Source organism: Callospermophilus lateralis, chromosome 6 (assembly GCF_048772815.1).
Source record: "Callospermophilus lateralis isolate mCalLat2 chromosome 6, mCalLat2.hap1, whole genome shotgun sequence".
Classification (NCBI taxonomy): domain Eukaryota; kingdom Metazoa; phylum Chordata; class Mammalia; order Rodentia; family Sciuridae; genus Callospermophilus; species Callospermophilus lateralis.
In genome coordinates, this window is record NC_135310.1 from 46,272,748 (window position 1) to 46,294,151 (window position 21,404).

Below are 21,404 nucleotides of genomic sequence, written 5' to 3' on the forward strand. Positions count from 1 at the left end.
GGTGTAACCAAACCTGCAGGAACCTTGATAATGGACTTCCAGGCCCTGGCCAGTGTCCCTGGATGGATGCTGCTGTATCTTGAGATGGTGATGGCAGTTACAGCATCCCAAGATGGAGGTGGCCACATTCTGAGATTGGGCAGTGGCGGCCTATCCAATATTTTTTGATAGCATTAGATTTTTGGAACATTATTATCCTTTTTTGTTTTTGTGACATAGACCCTTCTAAGACATGGGTCAAAATGTTAGTTGACAATACATTATTGATGCCCATGTGTGTTTATATGTAAGATGTCTTAGAGCCAATTATAGGGAAAACAAATGTAGGATGAAAATATAGATGCATATGGAAATGGAATATGTTATACATAAAAGAGGTCTGTTCAAAATGATATAGGAACCCACATATTGTGTATCTTCCCCGAGTTCAAATGTTGGTTGAAACAGGGCTAATGTTACTGTTGGTTTAAGAAAATATTTTTTGCATGGTGTTCTAGATCTAGTTTTGAAAATATTGTTCACTGTAGTTATCATACATTTATCTGAATTTTCTTTGAAAAGAAAAATGTAAATTGATAATAATAACACTGACAGGACATTAGATGGGTGTAGTAAGAATTATGGTATTTGGGGAAAATTTTTATTTGATGGGCATAACAATTACTGTAAAATTGTCTAGCAATCTGAAGATCAACTTGATACAGTTAGCTTTCCAAAATATACATTTCCCATCATGAATACAGTTGTTTTTCTAACTTCTCAAATGGCAAAATTTGATGAGATTTCAATTCTTCTTTGTGTTTTTCCCTCATATCTCTTAAATTCTATTACAAGGAAAGAGATGAAAAAATAAGATAAAAAACTGACATTTTTTTTTGTTTACTTTATCTTCATGTATTTTCCATTTTTTTTCTAAAATGAACTATAGAGATTACTCTAGTAATAAGGAAACATATAATTTTTCCAAGAGGCAGTTTTCAGTAACTGAACAAAAGAAGGAGATTCCTAGAATGAATAGCATTGACAAAAGTGTAGAGAGAAGACACATCATTAGTTATGAAATATTTATAACTTTCCTAATCACAGTACAAAGTGTTTTAATAGAAAAGTGTTTTTTTTAATGGATTTGTTATATTTGAGAATTTGGAGTTGAGCATGAATATATAGAAAATGTTACTGCAGTTTGAATAAATTGTCACTGTCATTACTTAATTCATCATGGTACATTATGCATCATGGCCGGCAGCGTGGTCTCTTGTGTTTTGTAGCCTACTTCACATCCCCTCTCTGCTACTATTTTTCATCTTACAACTCCAAGGTGTAGTCACTAAGAACAAGTTTTCTGATACATGAAGTCACTGGTCTACAGTTTTTTCTTTGGGTTATTCCTCTTCTGGAAAAATATGACTTGGTGGAAAAGGGAGTAATGAGGCCTAAACCAGAACGAGGTGTTGGCAATGCTTATATAAGCTGCTGAGCAGATGGAAGTAAGAGGGACAATTAGAAGCCAATACATTTTCAAAAAGACTGACTCCTCTTAAGGTCCTTCATGTTATTATTAGAACAACAACAACAACAACAAATGGAACAGTTTTGGGAAACTCATAGGCAGTTATAGTATTTTATTTGGGGAGATAGAAGAGAGAAACAGCTTTATTTTTATCCTAAACTGTTTTTATCAGTACAGCAAAAGTTTCCCAGCTTTTTTGTAATTAGGAGCTAATTTTCTTGAGTTTAGGTCTTAGATATTACCAGAGAGCCATGAACTTGAAGAGTAGATGAAGGAATGTCATTTCTGGTTTCACCTCCCCTGCCTAAAATTCTCAGTAATTCTTGGAATGGATTGGGGGAGGGGCATGAACTGATGTGAGAACCTTTAAGTGAGGTTTTATTTACAAAAACAGGCTGAGATCTAATTTATCAACAGCTGTGTTTATTGCATCCCCAAAGTTCTGAAATAAATTTTGCTTTCATTACATTCAGTGGCTTCCTGTTCTTTCCACAAAGGTGTTTCATTTTTCTTTTCCCTAATCCTTGAAGGTGTCATCTGTACTCTTGGTAGTGGAGAAGCTGTGGTGGAAGAACAGGGCTCCTTGTCCTTAGTAGCTTTGACTTTTGTTCCTTAGATGAGAAGGAGATGAGGAGAGTTTATGTTTTTCCTGCAGTTGCAGGCCTGTCTCTGAGGAGTGCTGTCTCAAGTTTTGTGCACAGTCTGTAGTTTTTCTTGTGATCACCCACTGAGGTCATGGAAAAGAGACTGTGAGTAGGCACACTCCGTTGTATATGTGCTTCCATAGGTTTGGATTTTTATACTTTGTTTGCTCTGCCTTCAGCAATTTGTTATAAAATTTTACAGACAAATGGAAAGACAGTTTGAGGGCATCTCAGGAATTGGCAAGAGCACACTCATCATAGACTCATGGGGTGTAAAAGTAACAATTACTTTGATAAGAGACCTTTGGAACTTAAAAATCCTTTAACCAGTCTTTCTTTTTTGTCTTCCTTGGTTATATGCTTTTGATCAGCCTTGATGTGCTCATGTACTTGCTGGTGAATCACAACTGAAGGCAGTGACTACACAAGACTCTTCATGGCTCATTACAGCTAGATTTTGTTCTTATCCAGTTCCTTCCTGTCTCCCAATTCTTGATGTCTTCTTTTTTGGGGGAACCTCCTTTTGCCTTAACAGAGTATTTCATTTGTTTCCTCTGGCTCGAAATTTTAACATTCTGTAAAGTCTCAATTCAGACATGTTCCTGCCTGTTTCCCACTGTAAACCAGCTGGTCTCTTCTTTCTTCCTAGGAATTTCAGGAAACATTTTACTTCATCATGAAACATTTTACTCATCCTTTTTTTTTTACTGGCTTCATAGCACTCTTGGTTCCTGGTAGGGGATTTGATTTATAAAATAGAGACTCTAAATCTCTCAAAATTACTACAAAGACCCATTTTCCACAATTAAATTCTTATTATTCAATTAATTACTAGAAAATTTAATTGACTTTCCTAGGCACTCATCCTGTCTCTATTGAGGATATCAGACACACTAAACATCAAAATTTCTGCTTCTTGTGTCTTAGCTCAAGTTGCTTTCTTCATAGTTCTCTATAATTTTCTTTGCCTTTTCAGGCCTTTCTGATTACTTCAGACTTCATCCAGTTCTTTCTTGGCACTGTAGAGAGTGGCCTACATGTCAGTGAGCTTCGAATCACTGTGACCAATATACCCATTAGAACAACTTAGAGGTAGAAAAGCTTATTTGGCTCATGGTTTGAAAAGCAACTCCATAGCTCTATGCCTGAGTTGAGGCAGAACATCATACCAGAAGGGCATGGTGAAGGAAAGTAGCTCAGCTTATGATAGTCAGGAAGCAGAGAGAGCTTAGGGCCAGGAGTCAGGGATAATAAATCCACAAGGCCATTCCCCTTGTGACCTACTTCCTTCAGCCATGCCCTACCTGACCACAGTTACCAACCATTGATCCATTCAAATTATTAACCCATAAAATCCAGTCATCTGATTACAGCTTTCATAATCTAATCATTTCACCTCTGAACATTCCTGCACTGTCTCACGCATGAGCTCTGGGGGGGACACTTCATATGCAGACATACGAACAGTTCTATTAAAGAGTAAGAACACACTTGAACTAAGGGTCTAGGTCAGTGGAGCACCTGCCTGGCATATACAAGGACTTGGGTTCAAGCTCCAGTACTTCAACAAAAAAGAACACTCATACTCTTCTTTGCTGGAATACATACAAAACAAACAAACAAAAAATTGAGCAACATAGTAGGTATTCTGGAAAAGTTGTTGATTGATTGTTTTGTTAAAGTTTGGTAGCACTGATCCTATTGCATGGATTCTGAAAAACAGCTGTATAATATAGTAAGACTTCTGTGTACTATTTTAGAAATCTTCTGAGGAAAGAGTTGTATCTACATTACCATATAGGAAAATACAACATTTTAGACTTTGTTTTCCAAAAAGTTTTCCCAACAATAATTATAGAAACAGAGAACAAGTGTATCCTAAAAGATAATTCTTTTCCAAAGCAATTAAGATTTTCATGTTATTTTAAAATCAGGGTAAACAGCTGTTGGCTTAAATAAATCCATATGAGTTTTTGTTGTTGTTATTGTTGTTGTTAACTGCCTAGTAAATGTTTTATTTGGACACAAGTCTTTTACTGTAGTTAATTTGATTAATAATGTATGAAGAGCAGTCTCTCTCTTTTTTAAATTTTCCTTTCTAATTTAAAACAAAAGATCCAGGCACTTTGGCACACGCCTGTATTTCCAGTGGCTGGAGAGGCTGAGGCAGAAGAATCACAAATTAAAGGCTAGCTTTGGCAACTAAGCAAGGCCCTAAACAAAATAAAAAATAAAAAGGGCCTTGGATGTAGCTCATTGGGAAAGCACCGTTGGGTTTAATTTCCAGTATCAAAAATTAGCAAGATAAAATAAAACAAAAGGAACTGAACCAAGGAGAAAATAATGGAAGTACTTAATATTTAGCCAAGAGTGAACTACTCTGTGTGGGTGACATTTGTTCCCCTTTCCATTCACCATGAATGCTAGATCTTCAGTGCAGTTACCTAGTAGATTCTGTTCTATAGTCATCAATGGAAAATGAATATGTGACTGAATACTTGTTTCAACAATATAGATTAAAGAGTTATCATATTTTAAAAACCTGTTAAAATGCTCTTTAAATAGCTCATCTGCTAGTGTGAGCAGATCAAGCCTGATTTTGGCTTACAACTCTCACTCAGAAAAAGAAAGAACCACAATCCCAGAGAGAGCTGTTAATAGACAGGCAAGCTCCTTGGAGGACTTGCCATACATAGGGAGGATGCTTTGTCTTAGGGACTATACCTTTTGTAAACAAAATTAAAATATTCTTCCAATTTTTAAATTTCTTACCAGGCCTGAACTGAGTAGGACATTATAAATAAAGAACACTAGTTTAGAAGAGGATATGGCGGGTGGAGAGAGTAATATAGTAAATGCAGACTGATAAATTTATCCTCATAATGTGACATAAGAAACTCTTACAGATAGGTTGGATTGAGATCTGCATTTCTTAATTTCATATATTTGTTGATTGATTGTATATCATCTTCTGACAAGTGTCTGTTCAGGTCCTTGGCCCATTTATTGATTGGGTTATTTGTTGTTTTGGTGTTTAGCTTTTTGAGTTCTTTATATACCCTAGAGATCAATGCTCTGTCTGATGTGTGAGGGGTAAAAATTTGCTCCTAAGATGTAGGCTCTCTATTCACCTCACAGATTGTTTCTTTTGCTGAGAAGAAACTTTTTAGTTTGAATTTATCCCATTTATTGATTTCTTGATTTTAATTCTTGTGTCAAAGGAGTCTTATTAAGGAAATTGGGGCCTAATCTGACATGATAGAGATTAGGGCCTACTTTTTCTTCTAGTAGATGCAGGGTCTTTGCTTTTATTCCTAGGTCCTTGATCCATTTGGAATTGAGTTTTGCCGCATGGTGAGAGATAGTGGTTTGATTTCATTTTGTTGCATATGGATTTCCAGTTTTCCCAGCACCATTTGTTGAAGAGGCTATCTTTTCTCCAAAACATGTTTTTGGTGCCTTTGTCTAATATAATTGTAATTTTGTGGGTTAGTCTCTGTGTCCTCTTTTCTGTACCATTGGTCTACCAGTTTTGGTGCTAGTACCATGCTGTTTTGTTACTATTGCTCTGTAGTATAGTTTAAGATCTGGTATAGTGATGCCACGTGCTTCACTATTCTTGCCAAGGATTGCTTTAGCTATTGTGGGTCTTTTATTTTTCCAGATGAATTTCATGACTGCTTTTTCTATTTCTATGAAGAATGTCATTGGGATTTTGATTGGATGCATTAATCTGTATAGTGCTTTTGGTAGTGTGGTCATTTTGATAATATTAATTCTGCCTATCCAAGAGCATTATAGATCTTTTCATTTTCTAAGGTCTTCTTTGATTTCTTTCTTTAGGGTTCTGTAGTTTTAATTTTATAGATCTTTCACCTCTTTCATTAAGTTGATTCCCAAGTATTTTTTTTCCTTTGAGCCTATAGTAAATGGGGTAGTTTTCCTCCTTCCTTTTCTGAGGATTTGTCACTGATATACAGAAATGACTTTGATTTATGGTGTTGATTTTATATCCTGCTACATTGCTGAATTCATTTACTAATTCTAGAAGTTTTCTGGTGGAACTTTTTGGGTCTTTTAGGTATAGAATCATATTATCATCAAATAGTACTAATTTGAGTTCTTCTTTTCTTATGTGTATCCCTTTAATTTCTTTCGTTTGTCTAATTGCTCTGGCCAGTGTTTCAAGAACTATATTAAATGAAAGTGGTAAAAGAGTGCATCCCTGTCTTGTTCAAGTTTTTAGAGGGAATGCCTTCAATTTTTCTCCATTTAGAATGATATTGGCCTGGGGCTTAGCATAGATAGCCTTTTTGATGTTGAGATGTGTTCCTGTTATCCCTAATTTTTCTAACGTTTTGAACATAAAGGGGTGCTGTATTTTGTCAAATGCTCTTTCTGCATCTATTGAGATGACCATATGATTCTTACCTTTAAGTTCTAATGATGTGATGAATTACAATTATTGATTTCTGTATGTTGAACCAAACTTGCATCCCTGGGATGAATCCCACTTGATTGTGGTGAACTACCTTTTTGTACTTGATTTGCCAGAATTTTATTGAGAATTTTTGCATCTATGTTCATTAGAGATATGACCAGTTTTCTTTTTTGGATATGTCTTTGCCTGGTTTTGGAATCAGGGTGATATTGGCCTCATAAGTTTGGAAGTACTCCCTCTTTTTCTCTTTCCTGAAAGAAATTGAAGAGTATTGGTATTAGTTTTTCTTTAAAGGTCTTGTAGAACTTAGCTGTGTATCCATATGGTCCTGGGCTTTTCTTGGTTGGTAGATTTCTGAGGGTGTCTTCTATTTCATTGCTTGAAATTGATATGCTTAAATTGTGTATATCATCCTGATTCAATTTGGGCAAATCGTATGTATCTAGAAATTTGTCAATGCCTTTGATATTTTTTTTAATTGGAGTACAAGTTTTCAAAATAATTTCTAATTATCTTCTGAATTTCTGTATTGTCTGTTGTGATATTTTCTTTTTCATCCTGTATGTTAGTAATTTGAGTTTTCTCTCTCCTTCTCTTCATTAGAGTAGCTTAGGATTTGTCAATTTTATTGATTTATTTTTTCAAAGAACCAACTTTTCTGTCAATTTTTTCCAATTGTTTTTTGTTGTTGTTGTTGTTGTTTCAATTTCATCTATTTCAGAGCTGATTGTAATTATTCTCTGTCTTCTATTGTTTTTGGTATAGATTTTTTGTTCTTTTTCTAGGACTTTGAAATGTAATATTAAGTCATTTAGTTGTTGACTTTTTCTTCTTTTAAGGAATGAATTCCATGCAATGAACTTTCTTCTTAGAACTGCCCTTATAGTGTCCCAGAGATTTTGATAAGTTGTATCCATGTTCTCATTCACCTCTACAAATTTTTTTATCTCCTCCTTGGTGTCTTCTGCAACCCCTTGTACATTCAGTATCATATTATTTAGTCTCCAGGTGTTGGGGTAGCTTTTATTTCTTATTTTATCATTGATGCAAATTTCATTTCATTATGATCTAATAGAATGCAGGGTAGTATCTCTACTTTTTTATCTGTTAAGAGTTACTTGTGACATGGTATATGGTCTATTTTAGTGAAGGATCCATGTGCTGCTAAGAAGAAAGTGTATTCTCTTGTTGGATGAAATATTCTATATATGTCAGTTAAGTCTAAGTTATTGATCGTATTATTGAGTTTTGTAGTTTCTTTGTTCAGCTTTTGTTTTTTAAGATCTATCTAGTGATGAAAAAGGTGTTTTTAAAATCACCCAAAACTATTGTGTTGTGGTCTATTTGACTCTTGAAATTGAGAAGAGTTTGTTTGATGAACATAGATGCTCTGTTGTTTGGCATATATATTTATAATTGTTAAGTCTTGTTGGTGTAAGGTTCTCTTGAGCAGTATGTAATGTCCTTCTTTATTTCTTTTGATTAACTTTATCTTGAAGTCTACTTTATTTGGTATGAGGATGGGAACTTCTGCTTGTTTCCACAGTCTATGTGAGTGGTATGATTTTTCCCATCCCTTCACCTTCAGTCTGTGGATGTTGTTTCCTTTGAGATGAGTCTCTTGGAGGCAGTATATTGTTGGGTCGTGTTTGTTTGTTTGTTTGCTTGCTTGTGTGTGTGTGAGAGATCCATTCTGCTAGTCTATGTTTTTTGATTGGTGAGTTTAGGCCATTAACATTCAGGATTATTATTGAGACATGATTTGTATTCCCAGCCATTTTTGCTTATTTTTGGCATTTAACATGACTTAGCGTCTCCTCTGATTAGATTTTCCTTTATTGTAATACTGATTTTCATCATTGTTTTTCATTTCACATTGAAGAGATTGTTCTTTCCTCTATCCCAATAACTCTTAGATTTGGTCTTTTGATACTGTCTCATAATTCTTGTTGTTCTGTTCATGGTTTCTACTATCTTTACTGTGTGATCAACTTTATTTTCTAGATTGTATACTTTGTCTTCATTATCTGACGTTCTTTCTTCCAGGTGATCTAGTCTTTTGATTATGCTTTCTATTGAGTTTTTTATGTGATTTATTGTATCCTTCATTTCAAGGATTTCTGACTCTTTTTTCAGGGTCTCTATCTCTTTCTTGAAGTAATATTTTGCTACATGAATTTGCTCTCTCATCTCTTTGTTTTAGATGATCAGTTTTTGCCTGTATTTGCTCATTTACGACATTCTTTAATTCACGTATCATTTTAATTATGAACCTTCTGAACTCCTTCTCTGACATTTCATCAACTTTGCTGTCCATGGGTTCTGTTGTTATAGTGTTCTGGTTTGTTTGGGGCACTTTCCTCACTTGTTCATGTTGTCTATGTGTCTTCCTTTCTTGCAGTGTGAATCTGAGATATTTTAGTTTCTTCCCTATATTCTTGTAGTACCCATGCAGATTGTCTGTACCTCACCTTCATAATGAGCTTCCAGACACTGCTGGTGTCCCTCAGTGTATGCTACTGCATCTAAAGGTGGTGGCGGCAATAGCCGAGGTAACTCAAAATAATAGTGGGGTGCCCTAAGATGGATGCAGTGTCTTACAGAAATGGGGCTGAAAGGGTGGGCCTTACACTGCCTTTGGGATGCCTGCTCTGAGATGCAGCTGCTTCTAGGCCCTGTCTGTTTCAAAAAGATAGGGGCTACTGTGTGGGGAAGGCTATGGCCATGACTGCAGTGTCCCAGGATGGAAGTGGGTTAGGCTTGGGCTTCCAGGTCGCGGGTGAGAGGACGAACTTGGACCTACCCTGGATCTGGGTCCCACACAAGTCAGTGAGGACAGATCTGGTCTGGGCCTGACCTCCCACGGTAGTCTGCTGGTTGGAAGGGGCAATCCGGTGCCGGAGGCTGGGCTCTGGTGGGTGTCTGCCAGGGGCGAGATGGACCTGGGCCTACTATGAGCCTGGGTCCCGCTCAGACTGGTGTGGGCAGATCTGGGAAAGTAATTTTTATAAATCAGTTTTTTATTTCAGTGCTTAATTTTTGAGGAAACTTGCTCCGTTGTTTATTAAAGGAATATTCCTTAAATTTTCTTCTTTCATTGTTGTTTTTCATTCCTTTTTTTTCTTTTTGGTGCAAGGGATATAACCCTGGCTTAACTCCAAGCCACATCCCCAGCCCTTTATTTTGTGTTAGGGCCTTGCTAAATTGCTGAGGCTGGCTTTGAACTTGGGATCCTCCCGCCTCATCCTCACTAGTCTCTGGGATTATAGCTATGTACCACCCTACCTGGGGATAGTTAGTCTTTATTGTGAGGTTCTAATTTGAGCAATCACAGGAATTAAGGAAGGTCTTTTTTTTTTTTTAAGGGGTGTGTGTGTGTGTATGTGTGTGTGTCATGCATTAATTATTGAAGGGATAGAAGTAGTGAATCTTCATAGTTAAAATTTAGTTTATTTCTTTTTTTTTTACATTTTTAGTTGTAGATGACACGATACCTTTATTTTTTATTTATTTATTTATGTCATGCTGAGGATTAAACCCAGTGCCCCAAGTGTGTGAGGCAAGCACTCTGCCACTGAGCCACAATCCAGCCCTAAAATTCAGTTTATTTCTATACACACATTTAAATATATATATTTCATACTTAGTTTCTCCCTGTAAAATTATATCTTATTGTATATAGCTTTGTATACTTGCCTTTTTTGTCGTCCCTACACCACCTACAGTACTGGGGACTGAACCCAGGGTTACTTTACCACTGAGCCCCCTTTACATCCTTAGCCTCCCTGCTTCTTTTTCAATACTGGGAGTTGAACCTAGAACTTCACACATGCTAAGGCAAGTGCTCTACTAATGAGCTACATCTCAAGTCCTTTTTATTTTAAGACAAGATCTTGTTAAGTTGCCTAGCTTGCCTTGGATTTGCCAGCCTTCTGACTCAGTCTTCTGAGTATCTGGGATTACAGGCATGTACCACCACTCTCAGCTATACTTACCTTTTATTGTAAACTTTTTCTTGCATATAAAATATTCTTCTAAAATAAAATGTGCTATTTATTTTGGGGATGATTTCTTCTTGGTTTCATGGTATATGTGTGGTTATACCAACATTTACTCAATGATTCCCTTACTTTAGCAGTGTGGTAAGTCTGCTGATATAATATATAGCAGTTAGGTTATTTTAAGTTAATAAAGCTGATAGTGCACATTTTGCTTCAGAGATATACTATATTACATCTTAAACAACAATAATCTATTTCTCGCAGTCTAGGTAGCTGGGAAATCAAGATAAGGTGGTTCCCAATGAGGCTTGCGAATGGCCATCTTCTGTACATGGCCTTATGTGGCAGAGATGGGAAGCAAGCTCTCTGGTTTATTGTCTTATAATGACACTAATCCCATTACAAGGTTTCCAGCTTCGTGATTCCATCTATAGCCAGCTACATTCTGAAAAATCTAATTTCCAAATACTATCTCATCCAGTGTTAGAGCTTCAGTATATGAATTTTGGAGTAATAAAATTCAGACCATAGCAGCCAACAATGAAAACCTTTCAGAAGCTACTTATTTTAACCTAAGTAGCAATTTAAAAACTCATATTCAGAATTGTTCTCATTCTGCCTCTGGGAAAAAGTATCTGAAAATCTTCATAGAAAAAATAAAAATTACTGTTGCTTATTCAGCTTGAAATATGTAGTTAAATTATCCATTATTGACATAAAATGGAACCATGAAATTGCTTAGATGATTCATCTGCAAATGTCTTATATTATCTTTTAAAATACTTTAAAAGATGAGGCTGAGGCTGGGACTCAGTGGTAGAGCTCTTGCCTGACATGCATGAGGCACTGGGATCGATTCTTAGCATCACATAAAAATAAATAAATAAAATAAAGATATTGTGTCCATCTACAATTTTTTTGAAAAAAATATTTCAAAAAATACTTTAAAAGAGAAAAGAGACTTTAGAGAGTTTCTTTTTCCTACTTGGAAAATAATAGCCAATTTTATGGATAATTACAATTACTTACTGAAGTTCCTTTTAACTTTAGTCTCATTCTTTCAACAAATAAATAATGCAACCAAGAAAGAAGATTTACTATATTTTATTACTTTATGCTTTTAAAAAATTCATATGCTATCATTTTTAAAATTTGATCTTTTAACAACAGTGTTACTAGGATAGAGTAAGTACAATTTTTATTTAATATTTGAGAAACTTGAAGCTTGGAAAAATTAAATTTACCTGTAGTCAATAATCCAGTTTGGGTTGGTTCTGCTACTTCAAGTCCTATCTTCTGTGAGTTCAAAGAACATGGGGAGTTTTTATATTACATTGCTCTGAGAAATAGTAATTAGAGAAAAATACTAATTTATATTGAAAGATGAACAACTAGAAGATATTATATCCAGTTAAACATAACTTGAAAATTCTTATATAGCAATCTCATTTTAAAATAATGTAACTTCATAATGATCTATTTCAAATGGTCATCATGATTTATTATGCTTGGCATCCTTTTATTGGTTCTTTTTAAGTTTTTACAAACATTTAAATATTAGTTTCCCTGGAAGATACTAATATGTGTTCATTATGAATTTCTGCTTCTTTTAGGTAATATACTTTCAGAATCACATAATTCTTTTTTTCAGTGTATGAGTTTTAGAGGAGGAAATTCTAGAAGTTTTGGTAGAGAATAAACAAAGCTAGTATAAATTACACTCTTTCATCTTTTTAATTTTTGGCTACCAATTTTGACTAAGGTGACTTGCCTACATATAGATTTGAAATTGATAATGATCTTTTCTGTAACTTCTCAACTCTGGCTCGTATAGTATGAGAGCAGTTGTAGGCAATACATAAACAAATGTTTTGTAAATGTTGGACATAGTTTTGCTCCAATAAAACTTTATTTACAAAGACAAGCAGCGGCCATATTTGGCCTTGAAGTTATAGTTTGCCAGCCTCTAGATTAGAATTTAAGGTGAAATAAAACTCCTCACTATATTCTTTTTGTATTAGTTGTTACATTTTTTTTTTGCTTTGTGTAAATTCTATTCTTTTTAACTCCATGTTGATAATTCCTTTCTGTGTCCCCTTTAATTTCACACTTTTATTTACCCTTTTTTGGTGGGGGAGGTACCGGAAATTGAACTCAGGGGTACTTGGCCACTGAGCCACATCCCCAGTCCTATTTTGTATTTTATTTAGAGACAGGGTCTCACTGAGTTGCTTAGTGCCTCACTTTTATTTACTTTTTTTTAAAAGTTGTGGATGAAACTTTATTTTTATTTATTTTATGTAGTGCTGAAGATAGAACCCATTGCCTCACACATGCTAAGCAAGCGCTCTACCACTGAGCCACAACCCCAGCCCATTGCCTCACCTTGCTGAGGCTGGCTTTGAACTCATGATCCTCCTGTCTCAGCCTCATGAGCCAGTGGGATTATAGATGTGCACCACTGCACCTGGCCTTTATTCACTTTTTTTGAGTGCCATTATTCTTTTATATCTTTAGTTTCTTTTCTAGACATCCTCATATATCTTTCCAATCCTGTTATCAAGACTTTTCCAATCTAATTAATCAAATATTTATTGGATTTCTAGAGAGAATAATATTAAAGAAATGAACATGCTGGATGTTAAAAAATGATAAGCCAAGCCAGGGTGTGGTGGCGCACACCTGTAATTCTGGTGATTGGGGAGGATGAGGCAGAAGGATTGAAAATTCAAGGAAGGCACAGCAATCAAGTGAGACCTTATCTCAAAAAAAGAATGAGGAGAGCTAGGGATATAGTTTAATGGTAAAGTGCTCTTGTGTTCAATCCCCAATACCAAAAAAGAAAGGAAGGCAGTCAGGCAGGCAGGTAGGCTTCATCTGACTGTTAAAAGGTTGGAGGGAAATCAAATATTAGAGAATAGTGTTTCAATAAGTCATTTACAAGTGGAAGCTCACTATTATCTCCCTCTTTTATTTCTTCCACCAAATAAGGAATTCTACCATGGACTGGTCATTTTCAAGATCATTTCCCAGAGCAAGGTGCTAAAGATATGGTTTGCTTTTCTCTTGGGAGTTTATGTCTTTCAATTTTATTTTTCTTCCCTGTGGTGAGTAAGATAAAGTGTCAATGGGTGCAGACCTGCCCTTGAAAGTCCTGAGGCCAGAAGTCTACACCAGCTTTACCCAGGTATTCTGGCAAATGGGCTCCTGTCTGACTGGTTGACTTGCTTTTTTTTTCTTTGTGACTCCATTTGGTATAAAACAAAATGTTTTTCCTACTCTCACACTTAGTTCTACACTGAACTCTTCACCTCTGGTCACCAAAATGTATATGGTTTTTCTCCCTATGAACAACCAATTCTCCAGTGTACACCAACTGAATGTCCTATAATTCAGTTATGATACTAACTACCTGGAGATAGCATCAGATCCCACAGTTTGACAGTTCAGTCCTACAAGACTATGCCCACTTCAGATGCTATTTGCAAGCCTCAAGTTGTGACCTGTACTTGCAACAGGCAAGCTCTGAATCTTAAGTTCCCACTCCCCACTCTTGCATTCAATTAATATAGCTAGGGTGGTTCACAGAACTGAGGGAAACACATTTACCCTTTTCTTTAAAATACTACAGATAACAGCCAAACAAAAGAGATGCATAGAGCAAGGTCTATGGGAAAGGGCACAAAACTTTCTGGACACACCACTCTCCTAGTACCTCCATGTGTTCAGCACTGTAGAAGTTCTTCAAACCCTGTCCTTTGGAGTTTTATGAAGGCTTTATTATGTAGGCATAGTTGATAAATCCTTGATCATTACTAATGAAATCAACCTTCAAGCCCTTTCTCCTCTCCTTGGAGGTCAAGCAGGATGTGCGGATGTGGGTTGAAAGTTCCAGTACTCTTATCACATATTTGGCTCCTCAAGCTGTCTTGCATCCTACTAAGGTTACCTCCTTCGAACAAAAGATTGTCCTATCACCTAGGAAATTCCAAGGGGTTTAGGAGGTCTAGAAGCTCTATGTTAGGAACCAAGGGCAGAGACCAAATGTGTATTTCTTATTATATTGCAGTATCACAGACCCTTCCAGTCTTTTCTGGCCATTGACTTAGGCAAGTATGAACACAGGAGATAAGAATAGCAAGCCACCCAACTTTTTTGGATTATAGACTATCTTTAAGCTTCATTGCATAGATAAAGGAGTCTTCCATGGAATTTCTGTTAGCTTATTAGGGACATAATTTGGGATTTGGAATTAGGATTTAAAAAAAAAAAACCAGACTGAATCAGCACTTATTTTTCTTTTGTGCACATATTTTCCTATGTAAGATAGATGGCCTCTAATGATTGCATCTCAAAATAGTTACAGCAGACCAAGTGAGTATATGGACAGGGTACTGGATCTGCAAGCAAAGCCATATGTGCTGAGAGTGAGCCCCTACAGTGGGGTAGAACTGCCCTGCCTGTATTATGCCTTCTGCAAGGTAGGCAGGCCAAGACAATGACAGCCTATATTCAGCAAGCAGGGTCTGGAGTTATCAGGGATATTTGGAGAACAGGTGAGTCTGCCTCGATTTTCCCAGGCTGCATAAATGAGTTCTCTACAAAAATTTAAACTTTCACATCCTAGTTTTTATTTTATTGTTTTTTTTTTTTTTTTTTTTAACCAGTTCCTGGTATCTGGTGCTAGAATTTATTTCTAAAGTCAAAGTAAGATCACACTAAAATAAACAGGTATCCAGGATACCAGTTTTTAGCTTCTTGTTGGATTATATAGTATTTACTTATTTTTGCTTCAGGAGAAATCAGGCACATCTCTAAGTCTTAAGTACTAGTCATGGAAGTATCCATGTACTAAATGGTTTGGCCACAGTGGTGTGATAGAAGGCATGAAAGGAACAGAGAGGAGGGATGAGAGTGTTACTGTATAGGGACTATGTTGTCATGTGGAATAAAATAGGGGAAATCTCAATGGAATCATTAAAATACAGGGACTAAAAGGAAAGGAAAGACCTAGCCCCATAGCACTCTGGTTCTAGTAATCGGCTTTTTTGAAGGCAGAGGAAAAATTAGACGGTGAATAAAATCACAGCATTTAATATGTGAAATGTTCTAATTGGATCTTGAAAGGTGACCACCAACTTGAAAAAGAAGAGGATCACCTTTAAAAACAAACCTCAGGCTGTGTGGTGAGCAAAGTTGTGCCAGAGGACATAAGTGTTCAAGGAGCTGAGCCCAATGCACTGGGATCAGACCTAAGCAGAGAGCACTTCTGATGCCCATAGGACGCTCTAGAACACAGGGACAGGACAGGAGGAAAAGGACCAAACCCCTTAGGGCCCTGCATATCTGGGACTCCCCCAAACTGGAATTCTGTTCACTGGCGTTTGTGGAGCCACAGGCGAGCCAGCCCAAGTTGGGAATAAATTCCATGAGTGAAACTTGATCTCTTAAAGAAACAAGGGAAATTTCCATTTACAGCAGATTTTGTTCATTATTGTAAATAGAAGTGTTCTAGAGCCTTAAAGAATTGAAAAAGGAAATTTAAAATATTTAAACAGACATAAAAGGCTTTGGGGAAGACTTAGGGACCAGGGCTCCCATTCTCTTTTAGTCAAGTCTCCTTTATTCCTTTCCTCCTCCCGCTTTAATTTGTAGTACAACATGCTTAATTTTGAATGCTTTGAATCATCATTTAAAAGTCTGTGCTAAGATAGAAATTTCTAAGCAAATCAATTTATGAGTAAAATACTTGAGGTTTCATGGTAAATATTAATATTTACCATAACTAATATTATGTGCATAAAAGTCAATCCAAATGAAAGAATAAGTTAAGGTTGTAAAAGAATATGGTTTACTCATTTTTCTCCCTTAAACCATACAGGTAATATATGCTTTGAACACTAAAAATGATGAGCATGAATCTGCAATTCAAGCCCTAAAAGATGCTCATGAAGAAGAAATCCAACAAATTCTTGCAGAAACAAGAGAAAAAATACTGCAATATAAAAGCAAAGTAACAGAGGAGTTAGAGCTTAAGAGAAAGATTCAAGTTTTAGAAGCATCCTTAGAAGATCATATAAAAATGAAGCAACAGGCTTTAACAGAATTTGAAGCTTATAAGCACAGAGTTGAGGACATGCAACTTTGTGCAGAAGCCCAGCATGTCCAGCGCATAGTAACCATGTCTAGAGAGGTTGAAGAAATTAGAAGGAAATTTGAAGAAAGATTACGGAGCTTTGGACAGCTCCAAATACAGTTTGAAAAAGACAAACGATTGGCATTGGAAGATTTGCGGACTGCTCACAGAAGGGAGATGCAAGAGCTGTTAAAGTCACAGCAGGATCACAGTGCCTCAGTAAACAAAGGGCTGGAGAAGACAGAGGAACTACACAGGATGGAGGTGGAGGCCTTAAACAAAACACTTGAAGAGCTAAGGCTTGAAAAGAAAAAACTCATTGAAGATTATGAAGGCAAGTTGAATAAAGCTCAGTCTTTTTATGAACGTGAACTTGATACCTTGAAAAGGTCACAGCTTTTTACAGCAGAAAGCTTGCAGGCTAGCAAAGAGAAAGAAGCTGATCTTCGAAAAGAATTTCAGGGTCAAGAAGCAATTTTACGAAAAACCATAGGAAAATTAAAGACAGAATTACAGATGGTGCAGGATGAAGCTGGCAGTCTTCTTGACAAGTGCCAAAAACTGCAGATGGCACTGGCCACAGCAGAGAGCAATGTTCAGGTAAGTCAGGAGTTGTATTCCACACATGAATTCTTTCTCTTTTCTCTTTTAAATATATTTATTTTGTAGACTGGAGAGCACCCTAGCTAGTTTAGGATTAGCTTCTTTGCATTCTCATAATTTAAATTTTTCTTTTTTTTTTCTTTTTTCCATTTTTGCCTTTTCCTTTGTGAGAAAAATCAATGAAGTGATGATTTTTATTACCCTGAACCTGTACTGTCAGAATCTCAGACATCTAGGGCCTAAAAAGATAAGCTTAAAATTCTGTAGATTATTTATGAAGGTATGTTATTTAAATAACATGTTAATATTTTCCTAAGCAGTTTGGGAGAGTTAAAACATTGGGCTTAGGGTTTAATTATGTTTTTTTCCTTCCTCTTCCAATGGTCTGCCCATCAAACAAAAATTGTTTTAATGGTTCTTGAAAATAGCTAAAAGTCTCTACAAGTTTTATCTCATTAACATAGAAAGTTTAATAACTTTTAAAAATATCTATGTAGCATAGAATGGATTAGAAATGGTAGAATAGTCTTTCCTGTCTGGGGCATATAATTTGTGCAAATAAAAAGTTATAAATGTCACCATTGTGTGCAGATCTAAAACTAGGTATAGTTAAGTAGGACTTTTCAACAAGAGAAAGCTTATGCTTATAATTTAAATAAAGGATTTAGCTTAGTGTCATTTTTGCATTTTAATATGTCTCTTCAATCTTTCTTAGGTTCTTCAAAAACAGCTTGATGATGCCAAGGAGGGAGAAATGGCCTTATTAAGCAAGCACAAAGAAGTGGAAAGTGAGCTAGCAGCTGCCAGAGAACGTCTACAACAGCAAGCTTCTGATCTTGTCCTCAAAGCCAGTATGTCTGACCATAATTTGTTATAATGCTCAGCTAAAACCAACACTAAAATATTCTTTCAAGAGAAAATTTGAATATTTAACAATTTTTTCTGATTTAAAATTTAAACATTTTACTAATATTTTTTAAAAATATTTATTTTTTAGTTGTAGTTGGACCCAATACCTTTCTTTATTTTACTTATTTATTTTTATGTGGTGCTGAGGATCGAACCCAGGGCCTTGCATGTGCTAGACGAGTACTCTACCTCTGAGCCACAACCTCAGCTCCATTTTACTAATATTTTAAAATTATTTGGATTCTATATTAAAGGACTCTGTTATCTTATTAGTGAACCATAAGAAGCAAATGATTTTTCTTATTTTTAGGAATATATTTTTGTAGAAAAACTAAGATTTAGCTGGTAAAATCACCAATAAATAAAGCAGTAAAAGAAAAATCAAACATTCTAAGAAGACTTTCATCCTTTATGAGCCTACATTTTAGAGCATTTAAATTAGTTGAACTATATGCAACTTTCATTTGACTTGTTATTAAGGATTTTTTTACATGCTAAAACTGAATTGTCCATTCTCAAGTGGCTGAGTTGCTCATTTCATAGCCCTTACTAGAGGAGGTAGCTGACCTATGTCAGATCCGAAGTTGTGTTTTGTTGTAGTGTTTAATGTGCCCAACAAAGCTGATTAACACCTTTTCTGATTTTCATTGGCTTATTAATAAATCACAGATTTCTCTTCCCACAAAGTACTAATTTTTAATAACCTTCAACATGCATCAGGATCACCTGGAGGGTTTGTGAAATCAATGATGCTTGGCTTCATCCCTAAGAGTTTTTGACTCACTGGGTCTGGGGCAGGCTTTTTTCTTACATGATGTTGGTCCTGTTGGTACTTTGAGAACCACTGCATTAAACCATGCTTTCTATGAGTCTCTGTTTTCAAATTTACATCTGCTCTCTCATTTTCCTCCCCTTCCCCATACATTTTCACTGCCATTTATTTCATTCTTTCATAACTTTGCTGTTCTTACCTGTTTTTTTAATCTAGTCTCTTGTCTAAAACAAATTCAGTCTCAACGAAACTGTTATCTGCCACCTTTGTTCCCTGCATACAAATTCTTCCTCTGTTAAAATTAGAAAAAAGAAGAAATAAGAAAAGAACAAATTGCTCATTTGGCTTCATAGTGTTAGTCTGTGCACCCTCTTACCTTGTTTTACTCCCAGGAGACTTTTACATGAACCAATGAAGAGTTGCTTCTACTTCAGCTTGTATAGTCTACAATCTTAAAAAAGAAAAAAGACAAGGCAGAAACTTATTAGGTACAGAGAGCAACTTCAGTGAAATGAAAATGGACTTTCTAATTTAAATTATTTTAGTTGGATAAGAAACATTCCCATGGTAAATATTTCCATTTTATACAGTGAAGAAACCAAAGAAAAAATTGTACATCCAGATCAATTTATTTTACTTAGGTATAAAGTACAATTGTGTAATTAAATACAAACTGTTTAGTATCACAGTAACTGATTTCTAAATTGAAAGGATTTTCTTTTGGGGGGGCATAGGTCATATTGGAATGCTTCAAGCAACTCAAATGACCCAGGAGGTTACAATTAAAGATTTAGAATCAGAAAAATCAAGGGTCAATGAGAGATTATCTCAGCTTGAGGAGGAAAGAGCTTTTTTGAAAAGCAGAACTCAAAGTTTGGATGAAGAGCAGAAACAGCAAATCCTGGAACTAGAGAAGGTAAAGAATAATAAGATACCCTACCTCAAAAGGGGAGGGGAGAAAGGTTAGTTTTGCTTGTTTTCAGATTTAAAGTATTTGGAGTGTTTACTCCTACTTCTACAGCAACAGTGCATTTCTTCTGCAGTTGTTTTTATTTTTATCTTGAGGAAATTTACAAAGCTAGAGTATTCCATAATGTGTATATATTCAAAATACTTGGGTAATAATCTAGAATATAAAAACTTAAGACATTTCAACCTATTTCAAGCCAGAAACTGAATGAACTCTGATTTCAATGGAAGGTGCATTTAATTATAATCAGATTTCTTTTTGTGTTAATTTTTTTTTCAATACTGGAATTGAACCCAGAGCCTCAAGCATGCTAGGCAAGCACCCTACCACTGAGCTACATCACCAGCCCTTTTTTTAAACTTTATTTTGAGATCTCATTAAGTTGCCCAGGCTGACTTCAAACTTTCTGTCCTCTGTCTCTTCCTCCAGAGTAGCTGGGATTATAGGTATGTGCCACCATGTTCATCTGCACATACACCTAGGAAATTTTTATACAACTAAAAAGGATGACAAGCATTAAGTTTTGAAAATTCATATATCAGCAAATCATATTTCTAGATTAAATAAGTCAGATGTTATTTGTAGAGTCATTGCTGAATATTTATTTGGTTTTTTCAGATACCTATAGTACCATGTAGGAGTTTCGGTCATCCTTTCCTTTCTCCTTCTCTCAACAACTTAATATATGTACATACACACAACCTTTCGTCTTCCATCCAGTTAAGCTCCGTTCCTGTGTATTCTCACAACACATGATGGACACCCCTTTCATAGGACTTATAAAATTATATTCTCAGTGTCTTTTAACTTTTTTTGCCACTAGAATTGTGAGTGCTTGAAGGATATACAATTGGAACTCAAAATTTTATTGAATAGTATCACTTCAGATGGCTAATGAGTGAACCATTTTGCATGCTACTTTGACATACAGGAGGTCGATCTCTTTTAAACTTCCTTTTTTCGATTTATATTTGAGTCTAACTTAGTAATGATCTATTTTACTTCTTGGTTTAAAATATTTTATTTTACTTCTGTCACCTTGTTACTTTCTGAGTATACCAGTGATCTATTCTTATATTTCAAAAGTAGATCTCATAGCATTCAGTTTATTCAAGTTTACATATTTGTAAGGTGTTCAAATACTAATAGCGGTAATATAAACTACTGACCTTTATTTGTTTTAATTTAAGAAAGTAAATGAAGCAAAGAGAACTCAGCAAGAATATTATGAAATGGAGTTTAAAAACCTGCAAAATAGATTGGAAGGAGAGATGACTCAATTAAATGAAGCCCATTCTAAGACTTTGGAAGAATTAGCCTGGAAGCACCATATGGCGATTGAGGCTGTCCACAGCAATGCAATTAGAGATAAGAAAAAACTGCAAATGGTAAGTAAAAATTCAGTTTATCATTGTGTT

At 35.5% G+C, this 21,404-nt stretch overlaps 1 protein-coding gene across 3 annotated transcripts in view; it reads left to right on the top strand.

The window, feature by feature from the left end:
• Fam184a (family with sequence similarity 184 member A) overlaps positions 1-21,404 on the top strand; it is a 124,450-nt gene that overhangs the window by 28,810 nt on the left and 74,236 nt on the right. For 2 of the 3 annotated variants that reach the window (XM_076859785.1, XM_076859786.1), the window contains exons 1-4: positions 16,679-17,332; positions 18,051-18,186; positions 19,751-19,932; positions 21,177-21,374. In XM_076859785.1, coding sequence (XP_076715900.1) covers positions 16,679-17,332; positions 18,051-18,186; positions 19,751-19,932; positions 21,177-21,374 — 1,170 coding nt within the window. Of the gene's footprint in view, positions 1-16,477; positions 17,333-18,050; positions 18,187-19,750; positions 19,933-21,176; positions 21,375-21,404 lie in introns of those variants that run through there. The other variant, XM_076859784.1, reaches the window with a different exon arrangement.